Source organism: Petromyzon marinus, chromosome 13, assembly GCF_048934315.1.
Source record: "Petromyzon marinus isolate PM22_M1 ecotype Great Lakes invasive population chromosome 13, UKy_Petmar_22M1.pri1.0, whole genome shotgun sequence".
NCBI lineage: Eukaryota > Metazoa > Chordata > Hyperoartia > Petromyzontiformes > Petromyzontidae > Petromyzon > Petromyzon marinus.
The window spans coordinates 5,556,196-5,577,659 of NC_133679.1; the positions used below are offsets into that span (position 1 = coordinate 5,556,196).

General features: G+C 42.6%; 1 protein-coding gene across 1 annotated transcript in view; it reads right to left on the bottom strand.

Annotated features, from left to right (window-relative positions):
• Positions 1 to 1,129: 1,129 nt before the first annotated feature.
• Positions 1,130 to 21,464, bottom strand: part of MBD3 (methyl-CpG binding domain protein 3) — a 48,485-nt gene continuing 28,150 nt past the window's right edge. The window contains exons 4-7 of the mRNA XM_032953218.2: positions 13,217 to 13,307; positions 12,179 to 12,356; positions 8,124 to 8,215; positions 1,130 to 1,319 (exon numbers count right to left, since the gene is read on the bottom strand). Coding sequence (XP_032809109.1) covers positions 1,264 to 1,319; positions 8,124 to 8,215; positions 12,179 to 12,356; positions 13,217 to 13,307 — 417 coding nt within the window. The 3' untranslated portion in view covers positions 1,130 to 1,263. The remainder of the gene's footprint in view (positions 1,320 to 8,123; positions 8,216 to 12,178; positions 12,357 to 13,216; positions 13,308 to 21,464) is intronic.

A 21,464-nucleotide genomic window follows, 5' to 3' on the forward strand; every position in this document is an offset into this window, starting at 1 on the left:
CCATCGCCACATCATACTTACTTACGTAAGCAGAAAGACGGACGCCGACAACCATTCATCCAACCAGACTGAACCAACAGCAAAGGCTACACTCTACTGGTTTGATGAAGGGGCTTCTGTACCCCTAAAAAACGAAGATGGATTTGGAACAGAAGCAAATGAGGCGGTGCTCGACTCAAGAGTGGGTATGAAAGGAGAGGGAAGTCGAGGAGGGGAGGCACTCCCAACAATGTATTGCTTTCCCTTGCAGCGACTGCTTGCCACATTTGGCATCACTGCTGCCAACACGTTAGCGCCAGGCCCAAAATGGGACGGTTAAAACTGTTTACTAAAAAAAAAACGTAACTTGAATATAAGGCATTGTTTATTAGAAGCAATATCAGTATGTTACAATATACGATAAATCTGTTTAATTTAATAACCTTAAGCAATCTGTTATAAAAAAAAAACATTCATTATTGTATTTACAGAGCAATTGTATAGTTCCCATACACAATGCAAAAGTAAATAAGGATTTTAAAAGACATTGGGTTTTTTTCTTCCAATTTGTGTTTAAATTATTGGCTTGATCCTTTATTTTGAGTAATGGAATGTTCTCTAAACATTGCTTTCTCTATAGGATTAAGAACTTTTTAAAACATCATTTCAAAACACTAATTTATTCTAACATTATTTGCAGTCCACTCCATATACAGTATATGTGCTCTTTAAACTCTGAAAATACACAAATTGTAAAGATTTATTTTGCTTAATATATACTGTACAAAACTCACTGTATATAGTACAAAGCCCAGTAGCAACTGTCTGCAAAAATATTTTTAAAGAAATAAATCCGTTCTATTCGTTAATAAAAATGAAAAACGTAAAAAGCTGTATATTTTAAAATCAACAGCTTTTAGGATAATGACAATTCGATTTGTAAGAAAGGCTTTTGTGCTTATAAATAGCATTAAATACACATACGACATTTTTATTTAAGAATGTCTCATCATTGAATGATAACAATAAAATGCCAATACCCCAGTGGCTGGGAGCTGAAGAAGGGAGAGAGAGGGGGAAGTGAGTTTTGGGGAAAACCCGCATTGGATTCAAGAAATAATAGACGTTTTTCATTAAGAATTCATTCAAAAAAACATTATAAAAAGTCATGGCTTGCTATGGATCTTTTTAGAGCAACATACATGAAGGTGAATGCAAAGTGCTGGCTGAATGTGCGCACGAACGTGTGACAGACAACTGTGGGTGATTTGGCGAGCATTGCTTTCACAATTTTTGGCACCCAGTCAAAAGTGCTCCAACCTCCAGTAATTGTCTTTTGCCTGCAAGACATAGAGAAAAAAAAACCAGGGTTTTAATACTTGCATCCAACCCGGTTTTAATAGTTTCACTAAAACATTTTTTTTTTATTTTACCAGGTAAGGCACACTGAGCTTCTATAGCTCTTTTTCAGAAGCGACCTGGTCACAAACGATTGACGAAGTGGCCTTATCATGTGGAAATGTATTATTCTAAATGTGGATGGAAAAACCGGGGGACCTGGAGAAAAGTCCAAGCAACCACGGGAAGAACATGCAAAACTCCAAATATACAGGCGTCCCGGTCGGGATTGAACCCACGTGCTCCTGGAAAGCAGGCGAGCGATTTAACGTTTCGCCACAGCAGCTACACAAATCAATACCGTTCCTGTTTCAGGACCAGAACTTCAACAATTTATTCATATGACCTCCAGCCACCGTTTCCTCAGAGAACTGTATAACCAAACAATTCAAAGCGGTTACACCGAAACAATCGAGTCTAAGAGAAGCATGGGCTCGGTTCAAAGGCCAACTCTCTCCGTGGTGCTAACGTTAAAAATAACCGCCACTTTTTTAAAAAAAAATTAATGTTGTGGTTTTCACACCTGATGATGATTGCTTGTGTTGCAGTAGAAACTGTCGTGAGAATTTTATTGTTTTATATTTTTATTATTTTATTGTTTCCCCTCTACGTGGTGACTTTACCGAAAGAACCAAGAATATGAATCTCTGCAGTCACGAAAGCTTTAAATAAAAATTTGACAATAACAACTAACCACCACAAGCCATTCAAGGATCACTGTGCACTTGACTATCTTGCTGATACACCACCGGTCAATTTGTGAAGGTGGGAAAATTTTTGCGATGAAGAAAAGTGAGTGGGTGCGGCTTGTGTCGGTGGCCAACTATGAAAACCAGGTTTAATGCAAGTGCTAAAACCCTGTTGATTCATACATTGGCCACAGACACTCTGACGATACAAATGAACCAATGACAGCGCTTAACCGGAGGCGAAAGAAGGCTCTGCAACCTTCACTAATGTCCTAACTGAGTGAACATGGCCGAGAGCCCCACATTCCCAATTTGGCCATCTTGAGACCCCAGCAAAGCAAGCCTGTAAGGTTGTATGTCCGTTTAACTTATTTCGCACCGTACATAGCCAACTGTGCTTAAATCGGAGGTGCTGGAACGTGAGGTTTTGTGAATGCGTGAGGGGAACTTCGCCGAAGGCACGCCAGCGTTGCTAGCCCAGGACACTGCCATCAGGGCCTCTAGTTCACTCACCCTTTGTGCCGAGGTGATCGCCAACAGGAACACCGTTTTGCGAGTCAACAGTCTTTCAGAACACGTTCCCCCAAGGGTTCAAAACGAGAATCAAAGAGTGTTCCATACCAGGTGTAATTTCCGGGGAGCAACCATCCGGAGCGACACCCGACCTTATTGGTGGCCTCTCCCGCTTAATGGCCCTAAAGAGTCTTGACAGCATGTTAGATTACCTTACCGAGTGCCCCTCAACTTCCCTGTGGAAGGCCGAGATAGCCGCCAATGACCCTCAGGGCTGCCAACTAAAGCTGTTCATCGAACGCCTCCAATAATTTTGCAATCTTCACGTCCCCGCAAGACACAGCTTCAAACCCTTCACATGATACAATCCTCAACACTTGTTTCCAGTGGGAATCACACTCACCAAGCGGCCTGTCTCCTGGACTTAAAGGAGTAAATCCTGAACCCCTCTGTCCAAACATAAGTCTGGAGAACCAGGCCCTCTTAAATTCCACGTTGTTAGGTTCAAGGCAGTCGACCCCGACACTGGACCCTCCCTCTGCGACAGCAGATCCAGCATCGATGGGGGCTACAATGCCTCGCCCACCAGCATGGACTTCAGCTCCAAGAACCATGACCTCCTGGACCAGTTTTACAGCACCTTTGGAATGGGAAGGGGGGCAAGAAGTAACCGAACCCCCCCCCCTTCCCTGTTCAGCACTGTGGACATCCCATTCGTAATCACAGCTCCCCGATGGCAGTACCTTGAGGCGAAGTACCTCAGTTTTGCACACTCCCTCGCTCTCTGCCCAAGACAAGAGGCGAGCCAACTCATGCGTCAGTTTGACGAACCGAGCGGAGCCCTGCTGGTTCACCATGGCAACCGCCATTGTTTGTCGCGCCTCAACAAGACATCCTTCCCCATCGCTACTGCTCCTACTCGCCATTCTAGCAATAGCCTTAAAAGCCCTGAGCTCCTCCCTTTCCTCTGGTGACCATCTGCCCTGCAAGGCATTTGCTTTGGCTTCAAGAAGCCCAGGGGAACTCCCTCCTGCAAGCACGGAGACTCCAGCCATCATAAGAGGTCCCGCCTCGGCAGCTGGGGGAGGAGCTTCACTGAGTGCCTTATGTTGCCCTCCACGGGGGTCTGCGTGCTGTTAACAAGCAGCACTGCATGGTCCTCACATGTCACCTGGCCCACCTACAGTGAGGGAGAAAAGTATTTGATCCCCTGCTGATTTTGTACGTTTGCCCACTGACAAAGAAATGATCAGTCTATAATTTTAATGGTGGGTTTATTTAAAACAGTGAGAGACAGAATAACAACAAAAAATCCAGAAAAACGCATGTCAAAAATGTTATAAATTGATTTGCATTTTAATGAGGGAAAATAAGTAGTTGACCCCTCTGTAAAACATGACTTAGTACTTGGTGGCAAAACCCTTGTTGGCAATCACAGAGATCAGACGTGTCTTGTAGTTGGCCACCAGGTTTGCACACATCTCAGGAGGGATTTTGTCCCACTCCTCTTTGCAGATCTTCTCCAAGTCATTAATGTTTCGAGGATGACGTTTGGCAACTCGAACCTTCAGCTCCTTCCACAGATTTTCTATGGGATTAAGGTCTGGAGACTGGCTAGGCCACTCCAGGACCTTAATGTGCTTCTACTTGAGCCACTCCTTTGTTGCCTTGGCCGTGTGTTTTGGGTCATTGTCATGCTGGAATACCCATCCACGACCAATTTTCAATGCCCTGGCTGAGAGAAGGAGGTTCTCACCCAAGATTTGACGGTACATGGCCCCGTCCATCGTCCCTTTCATGCGGTGAAGTTGTCCTGTCCCCTTGGCAGAAAAAGACCCCCAAGCATAATGTTTCCACCTCCATGTTTGACGGTGGGGATGGTGTTCTTGGGGTCATAGGCAGCATTCCTCCTCCTCCAAACACGGCGAGTTGAGTTGATGCCAAAGAGCTCCATTTTGGTCTCATCTGACCACAACACTTTCACCCAGTTGTCCTCTGAATCATTCAGATGTTCATTGGCAAACTTCAGACGGGCATGTATATGTGCTTTCTTGAGCAGGGGGACCTTGCGGGCACTGCAGGATTTCAGTCCTTCACGGCGTAGTGTGTTACCAATTGTTTTCTTGGTGACTATGGTCCCAGCCGCCTTGAGATCATTGACAAGATCCTCCCGTGTAGTTCTGGGCTGATTCCTCACCGTTCTCATGATCATTGCAACTCCACGAGGTGAGATCTTGCATGGAGCCCCAGGCCGAGGGAGATTGACAGTTCTTTTGTGTTTCTTCCATTTGCGAATAATCACACCAACTGGTGTCACCTTCTCACTAAGCTGCTTGGCAATGGTCTTGTAGCCCATTCCAGCCTTGTGTAGGTCTACAATCTTGTCCCTGACATCTTTGGAGAGCCCTTTGGTCTTGGCCATGGTGGAGAGTTTGGAATCTGATTGATTGATTTCTTCTGTGGACAGGTGTCTTTTATACAGGTAACAAGCTGAGATTAGGAGCACTCCCATTAAGAGTGTGCTCCTAATCTCAGCTCGTTACCTGTATAAAAGACACCTGGGAGCCAGAAATCTTTCTGATTGAGAGGGGGTCAAATACTTATTTCCCTCATTAAAATGCAAATAAATTCATAACATTTTTGACATGCGTTTTTCTGGATTTGTTTGTTGTTATTCTGCCTCTCACTGTTCAAATAAACCTACCATTAAAATTATAGACTGATCATTTCTTCGTTGGTGGGCAAACGTACAAAATCAGCAGGGGATCAAATACTTTTTTTCCCTCACTGTATATAGCCCAGGGTTACCAGGATGCACCTTGCACTCCCCACTTCACCATGCAACCAGTCCAGGGTGGTCCAAGCAATGGGGCTTCTTTCACTTGACCTTGTCATCACTTGCAATCTTGAATTAGTCTGGGCTGTTGCCCCAAGACCATTCGACGGGCATCTTTGAAGCCTTTTGTTACATCTCCCAGGAGGAAGGGCCAAGCGAAATTGCCCAGACGATGAGCACTTTGCCTCTATGTTTTTCATTTCACTTTTCTGTTATTCGAGTCCAAAATCCCCTTGGGATTCTCAAATTGTTTTATTGTTACAGTAGAGGTGGCCAAGACCCCGGAGGTGCTCGCGAGTTCGGTCCCGCTTACACGTGGGCCAGCAGTAGCAACACCCAGACACCCCATGGCTCCTTCTGGGCTTCCTAATTGGGCCCCTCTCTCAGGCGTGTCCGAGGTTGCCCTCAGTATGAGCTCTCAAACGCTCTGCCACCGCCAAGAACATCGTGTCATTTTCCTCCCTGAAACTCGTCGTCGAAGTCAGAAGCCTGCTCAGAGACGCTCGACATATGAAGGGGAGCTGCGAGTACAGTATCGCTCCAATTCAGCGCATTTTGCAACCAGTTGCAACCGATCTCTAAAGCGTCGTCGCCCGACGGGCACGTCCTGGGCTCCGTCACTCTTTTGTAAGTATGCATGTGTTAAACTTCCTTTGCACCGTACATAACTGTGCTAATCGGCGCTGTGCCCCCCCCCCCCCCCCACCCTATAAATGTATCACCCTGTCGGAACTAGTGGACGTTGCTTGTCAGCCTCGGGGGAGGCCGCGCTTGCCTGCGGCGGTACATTGCCCCCACACCACCATCTCTTTCTTGATGGCTCGGGGGGCATGTTTGCAGGGGGCGTTGGTGCCCCCAGCTCCTCCTCGCCTCGGTGCGATTGTTCGCAAACCCACGTTTTCCAGAGGCATCCGGCTCGGCTGCCCGCTCTCTACCTGGAGAGCATGGACCTAGCGCAAGGTCTGGGATGTCCCAGCGGGACAACCACACCCTTTGGAGCCGATCGTAGCGGCGTTTCATGCTCGGAAAGAGTTGGATGGCCTCTTACCCCACCGGCGCTGCCATTAACCGTGGCTCTTTGGCACCAAATGCACCGCCTCCGCGCTTCCCTGTCCCGTGAGGGTAGCGCACTGCCGTCAACGCAACACCTGTTTCACGTCCGAGGTGCTGCAAGCGCACGTGATTGCGGATCGCCTTGCCATCCTCAAAATGTAATTCCGATCCGCTGTCACGGCGCTCCGGGGCACGTGGCCGTGTCCTACTGAGCAAGGACCTCCATGTAAAATACGAAAACTCTCGCGCTAAGTCGTTACAAGAACAAAAAAAGGCTGTGCTACGCTGCTCAATCGCAGTAAAACCGCAGGTATTACCCGCGAGATGATTTGTACGTTCCGCCTACGTAAGAATTTAAACTCTTACCGCTCGCAGACGACTAAACACTCTGCATCTGGCCCAGGCGCAGAACTTAAAAACACAAAGGAAATGTATATTCTTTGGTTCTTTCAGTAAAGTCACATAGATAGAAAAATAATAATAAAAATAATAAAGTGAACAAAAATAAAAATGATAAAAAAATATAAAAAACAAAACACCATGAATATAGACTGTAGCCTGGTTCTTAATCGGAGTGAGTGTACTGGCAGTCTATAATGAGGAAATGGTGGCTGGAGGTCACGTGAGCTGGAAGAGCGGACCAAACCACCATCACCCCTCCACTTTAATAGTTAAATTTTTAATTAATCGCTCAAGTTCTGGCCCTGGTAATGTGTACAGTTGGAGCGTGTCGGTGACCAACGTATGAATAACAAATAAACTAACTGCACACACTGTAGTTATGCAAGCATTCCATGTTTTATGCCCACTATTTGTCAGTACAATTAGCTTACAATGTGGGCATTAATGTTCCATTAAGACGGACAGCATACTTAAGCCTCAGAACCTAAGTGGTGCCATTTATTATTCATACATGTTTACTGTCAGACAGCAAATGCAAAGGATTTCACCACAGAACAGTGCTGTACCATATCAATTCCACTATTTTAAGTGAACTGTAGAAGAATGGCTACTTATTGAATTAAATTTAGCAATGGCTCTCGTGTATGATGATTTATTGCGCTTGTCCTGCAAGGCGCAACAAACCCTGTGTGCACATGCTGTAACACCCTTACATGCTGTTACACCCTTACATGCTGTTACACCCTTATAAAGATACACAGCAGAGCCACACACTTAATAATCACTCTCGGATTGTATGTCACCTACTTGTTATTTCCAGCAGAAAATGTTTCACATTAACCTGTGCAGGCTTAACTGCTTACAATGTGATTTCTGCTCATTGCGGTGCATTAATGAGATGGCTGGCTAGGAGCTGTGCAATATGTGCCGCACAATAGGGGTGTCGGCACGCTCGCGAGAAGGCAGACAATTTAATCGCCGATACCGGCGATGAAGTCCTAGAATGCTGCGTCTGAAAGAGTCGCAAGAACAATGACACCAAATTAGCGAGCGCATCGTTTGCGAATTGGTAACGGACTCCCACTGGCACCCTTCTGTTCCGCCTCGTGCATTTGCTGATGGGCCGTATGCGTACTGTAGACCCAACTCCCGACGATATGTACCATATATATATATCCCCCATGCCCGTGTGAACCGCAGGGTCAGGTTCGGAAAAGTCACCTATGCCACAACAGCTTTTTGTGTCTGCTCGCCTCGCGTCGCCTCTTCTGCCCGTGCCACCACGTCGGCTGTTAGTGCCTCCTCGAGTCTCCTCCTCACACTCCTTACCCGCTCCTCCTGCTGCCTGCAGACACAAACACACAAAAGCGCTCGTCACCCACGTGAGGCCGCGCTACCTGAAGGAAAATTAAAAAAGCGTTTGCCATCCATCATCTGTCAAGAGATCTGCTGAACTGTGAGCCATTCGAGTCTTTCATTATTACGGCTCATTATTATGCAGTGTAGGTGGCCCCTTCTCACAACCACTAAAATCATTACCGCTAGCCATTACCCGCAGAAGGAAAATACACACCAACAATTGTAATGCAACATTCGATTTCTTTGTCTGAAAACATTGCGTGAAAAAAACAAGCCCTCAAGTGGAATGGATAGAGCAAAGTGTTACTATGATTTACACCCAACAAGTCAGCCTCTGCTGTTTCAGCACCTACATTCATCACCAACCATTAAAATATCAGACATCAGAGCAACTTATTAGGATCTGTACATTCTTTCTTCTCTGCTTGGAACAACAAATCAAAACCATTACCCTCTACATTTACCAATACGTCTCCCATAAGGGGCTCCTGAGACAGAGCTAAAACCAAGAACATTGCCACCATTTCCATTAACTGGCCAGAGCTTATTTATATCTGCAGCTATCACTTTAAATTCAGCTGGCCAAGAGGAGTCATTCAATTAAAAGCCATGTGCAATCTATCCTGGACATCTATCCACGTCATCTGTCAGTTTCTCAGAAGTCTGTCAACCTGCAGTATATATTCATCATGCCTGTTTTATCAGCATCAAGCATTTCTAAATTTATCAAAGAGATTATTATACATAGTGCAACATTCTGGAATAAATTTTAGGTTGCTATGGAAATCATATGCGCGCAGAGGATACATCAGAAGTAGGCAGTGAGTTGCAAGACAGTTAAACATTCTAAATGTGAAATTAAATCACAGCTATGAAATTGACGTATATAATTCATAATGCAATTGTAACTGTAACTGCAATTTTGGCTTGTAATTGTTATAGACAATATTATTTCAATTCTGAAGATATTTAACTGATAACATAATTGGTTTATTGAAATCAGCATTTTAGATTATGAACAGCTTTACCTATTTACTATTTGCCATGCGATATTTTCAGGCATCCCTTGCGTAACCCCCCACCCCGTAGTGTGAATTGGCAGTTACGCAATTAATCTTTTAGGGACATACTTCACACTTGTGCGATGCGTTTCACAGTTATGCGCTCCGGAAAAAAAAAAAACATACTAAAATTGTGAAAATAAAAATGTTCCAAAAAAAATTCAACTATAAAAATTAACAGTAAAAATAATACATTTCTGATGGTGCCACCACATCATGGCAGTGCCCAGTGTCATGGGCGGGGCGTAGCCATCCTAGATGTGCCGCCTTTGTCTGCATCACGTGTGCAGCTGCCGCTGTTGCTGCTGCTACCAGCCCACGGAAGTGTTCAAGAAGCCCTGAAGTTACTCCTTATTAAGTAATCCCTGTAAGTAGTAATCTTCTTAACCTTCATTATTAAGTGTTATTAAACTCCTAATAAAGTATTGCTTGAAATGTTACTAAAGGTATTAAGTATTACATTGACACGCATTGTGTAATTCTAATAAAAAAAGGAACGAAACGGGTGGACTTCTCCACAAATCTGGCTGGCGCCTGATGAAGCTGGTTGTAATTACTGGCGAAACGTCAGATTGTAAATGTTGTGGCTTGGCTCTCTAACACACCAGTGTGCTGTACTAGTGACGAATTGGCACGTTCTGTTTACGTGACAACCCTTACTAGTTGGCCATGTAAGGTGGGGGTGGGTTTTAACGACACATTTTTACGTGATCTAACAAAAAAAACCCTCCATTATGAATAATAACGAAATTATAAATGATTTTTCTTTGGTAACGCACCCCCCCCCCCCTTTATAACACATGTCAATGTGAAAATAGGCTTCGTACAGCACGATTCGATTGCGCTGTTATTCAGGAACACGTGTCTCATGTAAAGCGAAGGACGCCTGCATACAAGCATAACAGTGGGAGCCGAGACCATTTGGATACAAAGCGTTCAATCTGTGTGGAGTGAAATTCAAACTGCTAAAAGAATTAATGTTTAGCTTTAAAAGGTCGAATTATATTAAGTATTTACATTAAGGAGTTTCATTTATTAAAATTCCTAATAGATTAAAAAAGCTAAATTACCCTTTAAACAAAAAATCTCAAATGAATAAAGCAATTAAAAAAACACTCAAAAGGAGGTCGCACCTGACTTGATTATTTACAATAAAAATACGTCCGTGTGATGACATATTCAATGCTTTAATTTCCATTTGGCAGGCAAATATAAACCATGTTTGTTTGGAGTGCTCTAAAGGTTGGAGCTACTTTAAAGGAGAGCTTGAAGATCAAGTATGAACTTCTACATTAATAATAATGTATTGGTGCCACCTCCTGGAAAAACAAAGTAATTACATAAACTATTTTCCATCGAACTTGTTTTAATATAAGCAAACGATACAAATTAGATGTCTCCAACAGAGGGCTTAATGAACTTGCTGTTACTGACACTGTTCACATTATAATTAATGAATCATGATATCGAAAACGAATTGTACAACAGTCTGATCAAATTGGTGTAGTGCTTAATTACTTAAACAAGGTCCGCCATCGATACGAGTTGTCACGTAAATTACAATTCCATAAAAGATCCGAATAAAACTCAAAATAACACATTTGTTTCATTTGTACACAATAACATAGATTTTGATTTAAAGCTTTCGTGACTGCAGTAATTCATATTCTTAGTTTTTTCGGTAAAGTCACGTTGAAGAGAAACAACAAAATAACAAAATATATATAAAACACACCTGATGATGACCGTTTGAGTTATGGTCGAAACGTCGTGAGAATTTTTTTTATTGTTTTATATATATTTTGTTATTTTGTTGTTTCTCTTCAACGTGACTTTACCGAAAAAACTAAGAATATGAATAACATAGATATTAAGTAGATTCCAAACAACAGTGTTATATGAACACTGTAGCTTCCTATTGAAGCAGACTGTTTGACTGCTTTACTTAAGAGATTAAAATGGACGAACATATGATAAGTGCAACAATTGTAATTGTCACAGCACAAAATAACTTCACAATAGACAGACAATCAAATGGGGTGCGCCGTTTCATAAAAGTTACTGACGCTGCGTTAGTTTACAGCCCTTTGACAATCCGCTGCTTAATCAAGGCCTTCTCATGGCTCTGTCGGTCATGGGTGTTGTTTAACCATACTTCAGCATGCTAGCCGAGCGATTTTCTGAAGGCGATGGAGATGTGGACCCAGGACTGGTGTGGATATCAACACCAATGTTGGGAGTGGTCAGGAAGTTAACTCAAGACACGGGGTTCATTGCACTGCACACTAACCGCTGTACCACTGCTCCAGGTTAGCATATATCAATAAAGGCAAGAGCAAATTGTTTTCATAAATAACGTACAATAAGCACACTCAATGTATTGGAGGGAAAGTTTCAAATCTCATTCCAGTGCTTTGCGCCCAAGTAAGCCACTTGTTTGTGAGTCTGGACAATGTAGTAACCGGCAGTGATGAAAGCAAATTTACAGGATTACCCACAAATAATTGATTGAGAATGATTGCTGCGATGAGTCACCCAGCCCCTTGAGTTGAACCAGGATATATCACAGATTCACAGTACCAACGCACTGCACTAATCATAAGCCTTGATTGACAACAACTGCGATGTTTGTATATTATTATAATGGGTCGACAACCTTCTGCTCCGGAGCCGCATGCGGCCCTTTCAGGACCGCTTCGTGATGTTGCTTATCAAGGACCACCGTCTCGTATTCACGTGCATTGCGGCTCTTGAAATTGATTTTTTGTTTGTTTTTTACCGACTTCGAAAAAAACTGACTCTTCTTGCTATTTTCGTTGCCGACCCCTGGACACGCTCCGGATGACGACATGGGTGACGACACGCTCCGGATGAGTCTGGAAACTCACCTGACGTCGTCTTCCGTGACGACGAAGGGCTTACAGAGGGGCTGCCCGGTGTTGAGCCACACCGCGGGGTTGCGCTCGACGGCGGTTGACAGCTGGCCCGTGATGGGGCCGCTGCTGTGGTGCAGCGCGCTGGTGATGGTCGACAGCAGCGCATCGCCCGTGATGTTGGGACCTACGCCTGCACAGCCCAGTCAAGAGTGTCAGAGGGCACGACGACACCTGCCGATCGCCGCCAAGTGACGGCAACGTCACCAACGGTGCTTTTTGGGGCCATGGTAGGTGCACTCCGAGGTCACACGACGCGTTGGAAGGCTCACTGGCAGTTCACCACCGGTCACGGGACGGACCCAGGTGCTACAGCTTAAGTGACTGGGATGACTGACAATGTACCGACGTGCTCCCCACTGTGCTCACAGTGCACAAAGAAACACAGATACACTCGCAAAAGCCAAATTCTGAGCACAAGCCTCTAACTATGCATCGCGACTATGACATTACGGTTAAACGATTGTTTATTTTACCAGGTAAGGCCTGCTGAGCTGTATAGCTCTTTTTAAGAAGTGACCTGGCCACAAATGATAGCTCAACGAAGTGGCTTATCATGTGGAAATGTATAGCAGTCATATACTTTAAACACGTTTCTAAATGAAAGGAAAAACCGGAGGACCCGGAGAAAAATCCACGTGACCATGAGGAGAACATGCAAACTCAACAATGTCCTACATACTAGGCAAGGGAGTTAACATCTCACTAACGCGGTGCCCATAAGAAGTATGATGGACATTTTAAGCATACACATTGTGAGATATTATTTATTACTCTAGTGTTTAAACCAACTGACAAAAACACATTTTTTTAAAAATCAGTTACATAAAAAAAATTCTGGAATATAGCCTTCGGAAATATGAATACCGTTTTAAAAGGCCAGCATTATTTTACGGCAAAAGCTTCTCGTTATTCGTAAGAATTACACGTAATGTGGCTGTAGCGACATTTCAATTAAACGCCAGTGTAGCACAAGCGTAGGGGGGCATTCACCTTGTAATAACCTGGGCAGCTCGATGGCCCTCATCACCTCCTCCGCAATGTCAGACGCACTCAAGCCCTGAAGCCGCTTCTCCCAAAACACCTGCAGTCAAGCACAGCACAAAGAGAGCCAACTGTACAAAACATTTAACTACAGCCGCGTACGTGCGTGCGTGTGTGAGTGGTAAAAGGGGGAGCGCGCAGTGGGTTAGGATACCACCCGAGTTTGATTCCTACCCACGGTTATCAGTGGCAAGTAAAATCTAACCAAGTCCTGACCCCTCCCCCCAAAAAGACCTGTCACCCACCTCGCACAGACCAGCAAAGTGAATTATGATCAAACATATCCAATGACTGATATGGCGTGGGAAGGGCTTTACCCATCAGTGGATTGACAAAGGGCTGTAAAGGATAAACAGTAGAGGGCATGTTTCATCACCAAAATAACATTTTACGTATGACCTCATTACCCTGGATGTGCCCAATCTCATCAGATATAGGAAAAAAAGTAGGGTTACCCCTAGTTAGTACATGGTTGGGAGACTACATCCCTATACTAGTTGTTATAGGCTTGTGCTGCAAGATAGCCATGAAATGGCAGTACAGCATAGATTCTTGAATCTGTATGGAGCTTTCAAAATTACTCCCACGTATTTGTAGATATTCTCCAAGTACACCAAGGTTTTCGCCCACATGCCAAAACTTCATGAATGGAATTGGCCAATATTTCAATGCGTACTCAGTGAGGTTTTCTTAGGAAAATAAAGTAATGTCGCCAACGCTACACTACCAGACATGATCACCAGCTCAACTATTCTAACAACAATTATTGCTTTAAAAAAATGTAAGTACCAATTTTATATACAGTATACATTCGGTATAATCGTCGCTGCAAACAATGGACCTTTATAACCGTTTGTCAAGTCCTTTTTTTTCTGCAGTAAAACCGTGACAACGCTTCAACGGCTCTGGCACCATTCCGTGTACCACCCACACGCGACTACGCCCCACTTCACTCCAAAAACCCACCACTGCCTCCCTTGGTGCAGGAAATAAATAAACCACTCAATGTACAAACCAGTAGGGCGATGGATTCTCACACAAATACAGCACAATTCAATCCTCTTTCAACTGTTTAAAACCACCTTCATATTATGGAAGTGTTTACCTATATATTATCTCTGAAATCATCTATTTGGCTGTTTTTAAATCATTTTGTACCAGCGGTTTGAAAACTGCAGGTGTTGCGTGTATATTGCACAATACTGATGCACGTACACAGAGCCTACCGGCCTCAACTGAAGATTCACGTATAATCTTAAAACACATCCGCTTTTAATTTCCCAAAATGCAAGCTGCAAGTCAAGACTATGAACAAAAAAGGCTCCCGATACACAAAGCACTCAATCATATGGAATCATAGAAACCCCAATTCATTGGTCTACAAAAGGTACCAACAATTTCTAATGTGCCGAATCCCAAATGATAATAGCAACAAGCTGCCGTCTCTATTATAGATTTTTAAAAATCAATTCTGACTATGAAACACAAGAGAAGACATAACCACATCTCATTGGAATCTTAAGCATGTTCAATTTCATCTCTGGGACCAGAAATCACTTGGGAAATTCATATGAATCGTTGAATTGTCAATAGCTCTCTCAGTGGTAGCCACACGCAATGGGGGATTTGAAACGTGGAACACAATATTCGTTCCTACTCGGCTTCTTCCTTTTAAAATTGTCTATCTGTTTGCCATCATGCCTCCGATATACGCATGCAAATCAAACGGTAGTGCACGGCACACGCCACAAGCAATGCACTTCATGGCTTGCTCTGAAAAAGAAACACTTACTCTTTTAGTTATTTTGGTAACGTCACGTAGGTATGAAATAAAATAAATCACGACGTTTTGGGCGCGACACAAGCATCCATCATCAGGTGCTTTCCCACCTGATGATGGACGCTTGTGTTGCGCCCGAAACGTCGTGATTTATTTTATACCTACGACGTGACTTCACCGAAAGAACCAAAGAGTATGGATCCCTGCAGTCACGAAAGCCTCAAATCAAAAACAAACACTTATCACACTGGTCTGCAGGTGTAATATGACATCACAGTCTACCCATGGATGGCGACACATTGGAATTGTACACATGGCGGGTGTTTAAACTGCGTTGAAATAAACAAAACAAGCCGTACCCAATACCACGTAACTACAAATGATATTAATTTTTTTAGCAAAGACCACTAATAAGCATAGAGAAAATGAAGAAGTAACATTTTATCCAAACTTTGTCACGATATGTTAAAACTGGAAGTCTTGGAATACTTGGCTGCCATGAGCAGAGGCACCTTAAGAGCCATAATAGAGGTGTTTTGGGTTAGATCGCGTAAATATAAATGTGTCGTTAAACCCGCCACCACCCGACACAGCCAATCAGTAAGGTTTGTCGCATAAACAAAACATGGCAATTTGTTACTAGTACAGCACACTGGTGTGTTGGTGGGTTTAACCCAAACAAAACCTCTATTTATGGATAATATTGGTCGCGAAAACCTACGAGGTGTTAGACACCTTCAAGACTTTGGTTGATCTGGTTTGAGGTTTTTTTTTTTATGCGGACTGAATCACGGTGCCAGCCTCAGCCTGGACACATTGAAAAGAAAATACAGTTGTTAATTCTTGATTAATCCAAGCATCGTCACAACTACGATGGAAGTTGTAAAAAAAAAATGCTAAAAAAGGAAAGTTTGTTGCTTTAAAAAAAAATATATCGGTTTATGTTAAAATGACCATAATTGAAACCTGTATTTAAATGGAAACTTGACATTTTGGAGAGTTCTGAACCAGTTGCGTTGCCTTCAGGAACTAGGGAATTGCATATACAAGAGCATCTTCTATTGCCACAGGTAAATATAGCTATGTAGTTTTAATATACATCTACTGATCCCATTACATACTGTAGTCAATGTACGATGTTAGCAAACCAAAATGGCATCTTGAATACTCTCGTACATTAACTTAAACAGCCAAACACACCCTTGCTGAAACTTGATTTGGCGATTTTGTGACTGCAGGAATTACTCTTTGGTTTTTCGGTAAAGTCACGTAGAAATAAGAAATAATAAAATTACATAATAGCATACTACATAATAGCATACGACGTTTCGATTGCAACGCAAGCAATCATCATCAGGCACAGAAGAGCTAAATTTAAGAGAAACAAGAAACACAGAACCGTAGACATATATACAGACAGCTAAGTAGAGGGAGTTAACACAGAGACACAAAGAGAGACACACGTATGGGACACAGAGAGACAGGGTCTCTGTGCCGAGGCCTTAGCATGTAGGGGAGACAAAGAGAGATGGAGAAGCACACTAAATCGAACAAGATTTAGTAAAATTTGGAAACAATATAATGCAACACAGAGGGTCGGTCAAAACACAATTAACGCATGGTCTGGTTGATTACGTTATTTCAAAGATTGCTAAATTATAAGTTAAGTGTGAAATTTGAGAGAGATAAGACACATATACGGAGACACAAAGACAGACATACAAGTAGAGAGAGAAGAAGCAGAGACACAGAGAGGAATATAAAACAATACAGCGTAGATAGCCGGCCAACATAACAGTCAACACTCTACCTGGCTGAATACGTTCCTCCAAGGATTGCTAAATTCAAGGGAGTGATAGAATACAGATCGCAGACACATATATAGACATCTAAGCAGAGAGAGTTAGCACAGAGACATACAGAGAGAGACACACATATGGGACACAGTGAAACAGTGTCTCTTTGCTGAAGCCTTAAATAGAGGGAGAGGGGGGGGGGGGGACTGAGAGATAAAGGGATACAAATTAGCATGTACAAAGAGACTGACTCGGAGTAGCGCGGGGGAAGGCACACGTAGAAAAGTGTTGCGGAGAAAGGGACCGCAGGGTAGCGTGGGAAGGGGCACACGTGTGTCTCTCTCTGTGTCTCTGTCTCTGTGTTAACTCCCTCTACTTAGGTGGCTGTATATATGTCTACGGTTCTGTGTTTCCTCTCTCTCTCTCTTAAATTGAGCTCTTCTGTGCCTGATGATGATTGCTTGCGTTGCAATCGAAACGTCGTATGCTATTATGTAATTTTATTATTTCTTATTTCTACGTGACTTTACCGAAAAACCAAAGAGTAATTCCTGCAGTCGCGAAAGCGCCAAATCAAGTTTGAACCACCTCTACGGGGAGGTATCAAGTTTGTGTCTTAGTGTTGTCTCTGCTTGTGTGCCTGCCTTTGTGTCTCCGTGCATGTGTCTTGTCTCTCTCCGCAGTCCCTGTGTACGTGCTAATCTGTGTCTCCCCCCCCGCGCTACCCCACGTTCCCGTGGTGCATGCTAATTTGTGTCTCTCCCCACGCTACCCTGCGGTCCCTTTCTCCGCAGTACCTGTGTATGTGTACCTTCCTCCGCGCTACTCCGAGTCAGTCCCTTTGTGCATGCTAATTTGTATCCCTTTATCTCTCAGTCCCTGCCCCCCCCCCCCTCTCCCTCTATTTAAGGCTTCAGCACAGAGACACTGTTTCACTGTGTCCCATATGTGTGTCTCTCTCTGTATGTCTCTGTGCTAACTCTCTCTGCTTAGATGTCTATTTATGTGTCTACGATCTGTATTCTATCACTCCCTTAAATTTAGCAATCCTTGGAGGAACGTATTCAGCCAGGTAGAGTGTTGACTGTTATGTTGGCCGGCTATCTACGCTGTATTGTTTTATATTCCTCTCTGTGTCTCTGCTTCTTCTCTCTCTACTTGTATGTCTGTCTTTGTGTCTCCGTATATGTCTTATCTCTCTCTCAAATTTCACACTTAACTTATAATTTAGCAATCTTTGAAATAACGTAATCAACCAGACCATGCGTTGTGTTTTGACCGACCCTCTGTGTTGCATTATATTGTTTCCAAATTTTACTAAATCTTGTTCGATTTAGTGTGCTTCTCCATCTCTCTTCGTCTCCCCTACATGCTAAGGCCTCGGCACAGAGACCCTGTCTCTCTGCGTCCCATACGTGTGTCTCTCTTTGTGTCTCTGTGTTAACAACCTCTACTTAGGTGTCTGCATATATCTACGGTTCTGTGTTTCCTCTCTCTCTTAAATTTAGCTCTTCTGTGCCTGATGATGATTGCTTGCGTTGCAATCGAAACGTCGTATGCTATTATGTAATTTTATTATTTCTTATTTCCACGTGACTTTACCGAAAAACCAAAGAGTAATACCCTTGCTGTTTATATTGGGTACAGACATCTCAGCAGTTCTAAAATTATCTGAACCATTCTTAGAATTAAACCCAAATAGTGAGCACAAAGATGACCATTTTCATGCTTACAACTACTGTATTCATATTCTTGGTTCTTTCGGTAAAGTCACGTTGACTTTACCGAAAGAACCAAGAATATGAATTACTGCAGTCACGAAAGCTTTAAATCAAAACTACTGTATTGTTCAAAAGTAATAGTAAAAGAAAATTAGAATTTACTGTCGAATCTGCAGACTGGTTTTATTTGTTTTGGAATCCATATTTGTAACTTTTATTTATTGCATAAATATTACATTTCTCTGCCGCTAAGACAATGCTTTATCATAAAGGGGGAAAAAACTGAACAGAACACTACTTTCATGCATAATTATTAGTCTACATGATATTGAATAAGTCACTGGTGTTAGGTTAATTTTCGAATAACATCACATAACGTCCTCCATGGCTAATACAGTCACCATAAAAACCAGGGCCCAGCTGCTGTGCTAGAACCGCGGACCTCTGCAACAAACATTGCTTATCTGGTGTAGCATATGGAAACATAAGAGCTTTGTAGTGATTTACCATTGTGCATATTTTGCAAGTGACTTTTTGAGCAATTTAATATGGACAAACCCATCTGTAACAGCAAGGATAGCATTCCAATTATCTATTTATAAACATATTTCAGGGGATTTGGCTTGGCGATGCAAAAAATGTAAGTGTCTAATACCGACGGGACCAATCAGCACGTAATAAACAAAATATTTAAGTGTCTTTTGGTGCAATTATGCACGAGAGTATTTACAGTATTGTGTGACTAATATCAGGAAACCACCAAAATTTCTACAAAAATCACTGTACAGCAGGAGAAACAACATTTGCAATGCACTTTTGGACAAATGGATAAGGAATGTGGTTTTAACAACTCCACAATTTTTGCTGATATGGTAATTCAGCCAAATCAACATAATAACAGGATGGAAAAAAACTTAGAAAAATACCTTGAAAAGCTTAATAATATTAAAAACTACTATATTTTACAGCAGTTTTTTTGGTGCAAATTTAAATATGAGAGAATAATCAATATTCAGGTACGTTTAATTTACATGCAGATTTACTCAAATTCTAAACACGACTCTCTTGCTGGCTCTCTCGAGTGGGAATTTAAGTGCATATCAAGCTACTCACATTTGGCCTCGAGAAATACTTTTGTGAAACAAAATTTTTATTTCCTAAAAAAACATTAAATCAGGCAATTTAAAGGCTGCCATTTCAAGATGCTCAGAGAAACTTCGTTTCATCGAAGGCAGTGGCCTTGCTGATTTCCAGTCGTCAAATCTTTAATCCCGGCTTAAAACTATCCACATCAATGCCATTTGTTTTAAATCACATCCTATTTTTACTGCATTATAGATTTGTTTTGTTCTCCTGCACCCCGCATATGTTCCACACCACCTTCACCTTCTGCAATCTCTTCTTGAAAATACAAAAGTAAAGTCACTTTAGAATCAGAATATTTATACTGGAGGAATCCGTTGAGCTATGAAGCTCTTTTTCACAGATGTCCACTTCTAGACTACCTTCATATACTCCCCCTCTGAAACAGTTATCTTCCATCCTATTCTTGGTTCTTTCGGTAAAGTCACGTAGAAGGGAAACAATAAAATAATAAAAATATAAAACAATAAAATTCTCACGACGTTTCGACTCCAACACAAACAATCATCATCAGGTGTGAAAACCACAGCAAGAAAATTTGAAAAAAGTGGCGGTTATTTTTAATGTTAGCACCACGGAGAACGATTTGACAGTTTGTTCAGATGGACGAGTCCATCTATGTTCGGAAAAGAGGAGGGGGGAGACGAAAATAATGGATGCGGTCTGAAAGCCACCGTAAGCGTGATCAATCAATTAAGACCCGAAATGGTTTATCAAATCCTTCCAATAATTGCCAAGCCAGAATCCATCTTCTCAGTTGAAATTGTCTGTGTTTGTATATGTGGATAGCCTCATGAACGAATCTCTAATGGTAGCCAGATGGCTTGCAAAGAACCTCTGTCTTGGAGAAGTCAATGTCATACGAGCCTACTGAATTATAACAGTGATCTGCCACGGCCGAGGTGTTGGTCCTACCGTGTTTTAGGTCTGCTTTGTGTTCACGAATGCGGTCCGAGACATGTCGTTTGGTTTCTCCAATGTAACTACTACCACAGAGGCAACTTACGTTTGTAGACACCAGGGTACTGTATGTCCGGAATCACATCTTTTACAGACGAAACCAGATCACGGATTTTATGTAATGTGTTGAAACGGACCTGGATCTTGTGTTTATTCAAGATTTTGGAGATCTTTTTTGTGATCCCCGCAATGTAGGGTAAAGTGATGGTTTTGAAAGGCTCCTCAAGAGGGTCCTTCTTCATGGTTTGAGTGATAGCTTTGCGGATTGTATAGTCGGAGTAACCATTAGCCTTAAGAGCTTGGTGTACGTGCTTGAGTTCACTGCCTATGTGTTCCTGGTCGGATATGCATTGGGCTCTATGATACAGAGTCCGGAATTATTTTATTGTTTCCCTTCTACGTGACTTCACCAAAAGAACCAAGAATATGAACCCCTGCAGTCACGAAAGCTTTAAATCGAAATCTTCCATCCTGTTATTGTTTTTTTTTACCTACGTGACTTTACCGATAAAACCAAAGAGTATGAATCCTTGCAGTCACGAAAACTTAAAATCTAGAATCTTCCACCGTATTACGAATATGCCTGTTTACCCAGAAAAGCCTCAGCGAGTCCCAAGACTTTTTTTCAGAAGTGTCATGCCACATATTCCCTGCAGGTGGCGATGTTGCCATGTGTAAACCCAATTGAGTACATTTACAGGTCTATAATTTTAGCATTGGGATGTTTGGCCAATATCAGGAACATTTTTTTTAGCTATTTGAGTAAACCAAAGAAACCAGAGGAAACTCATGCAGAA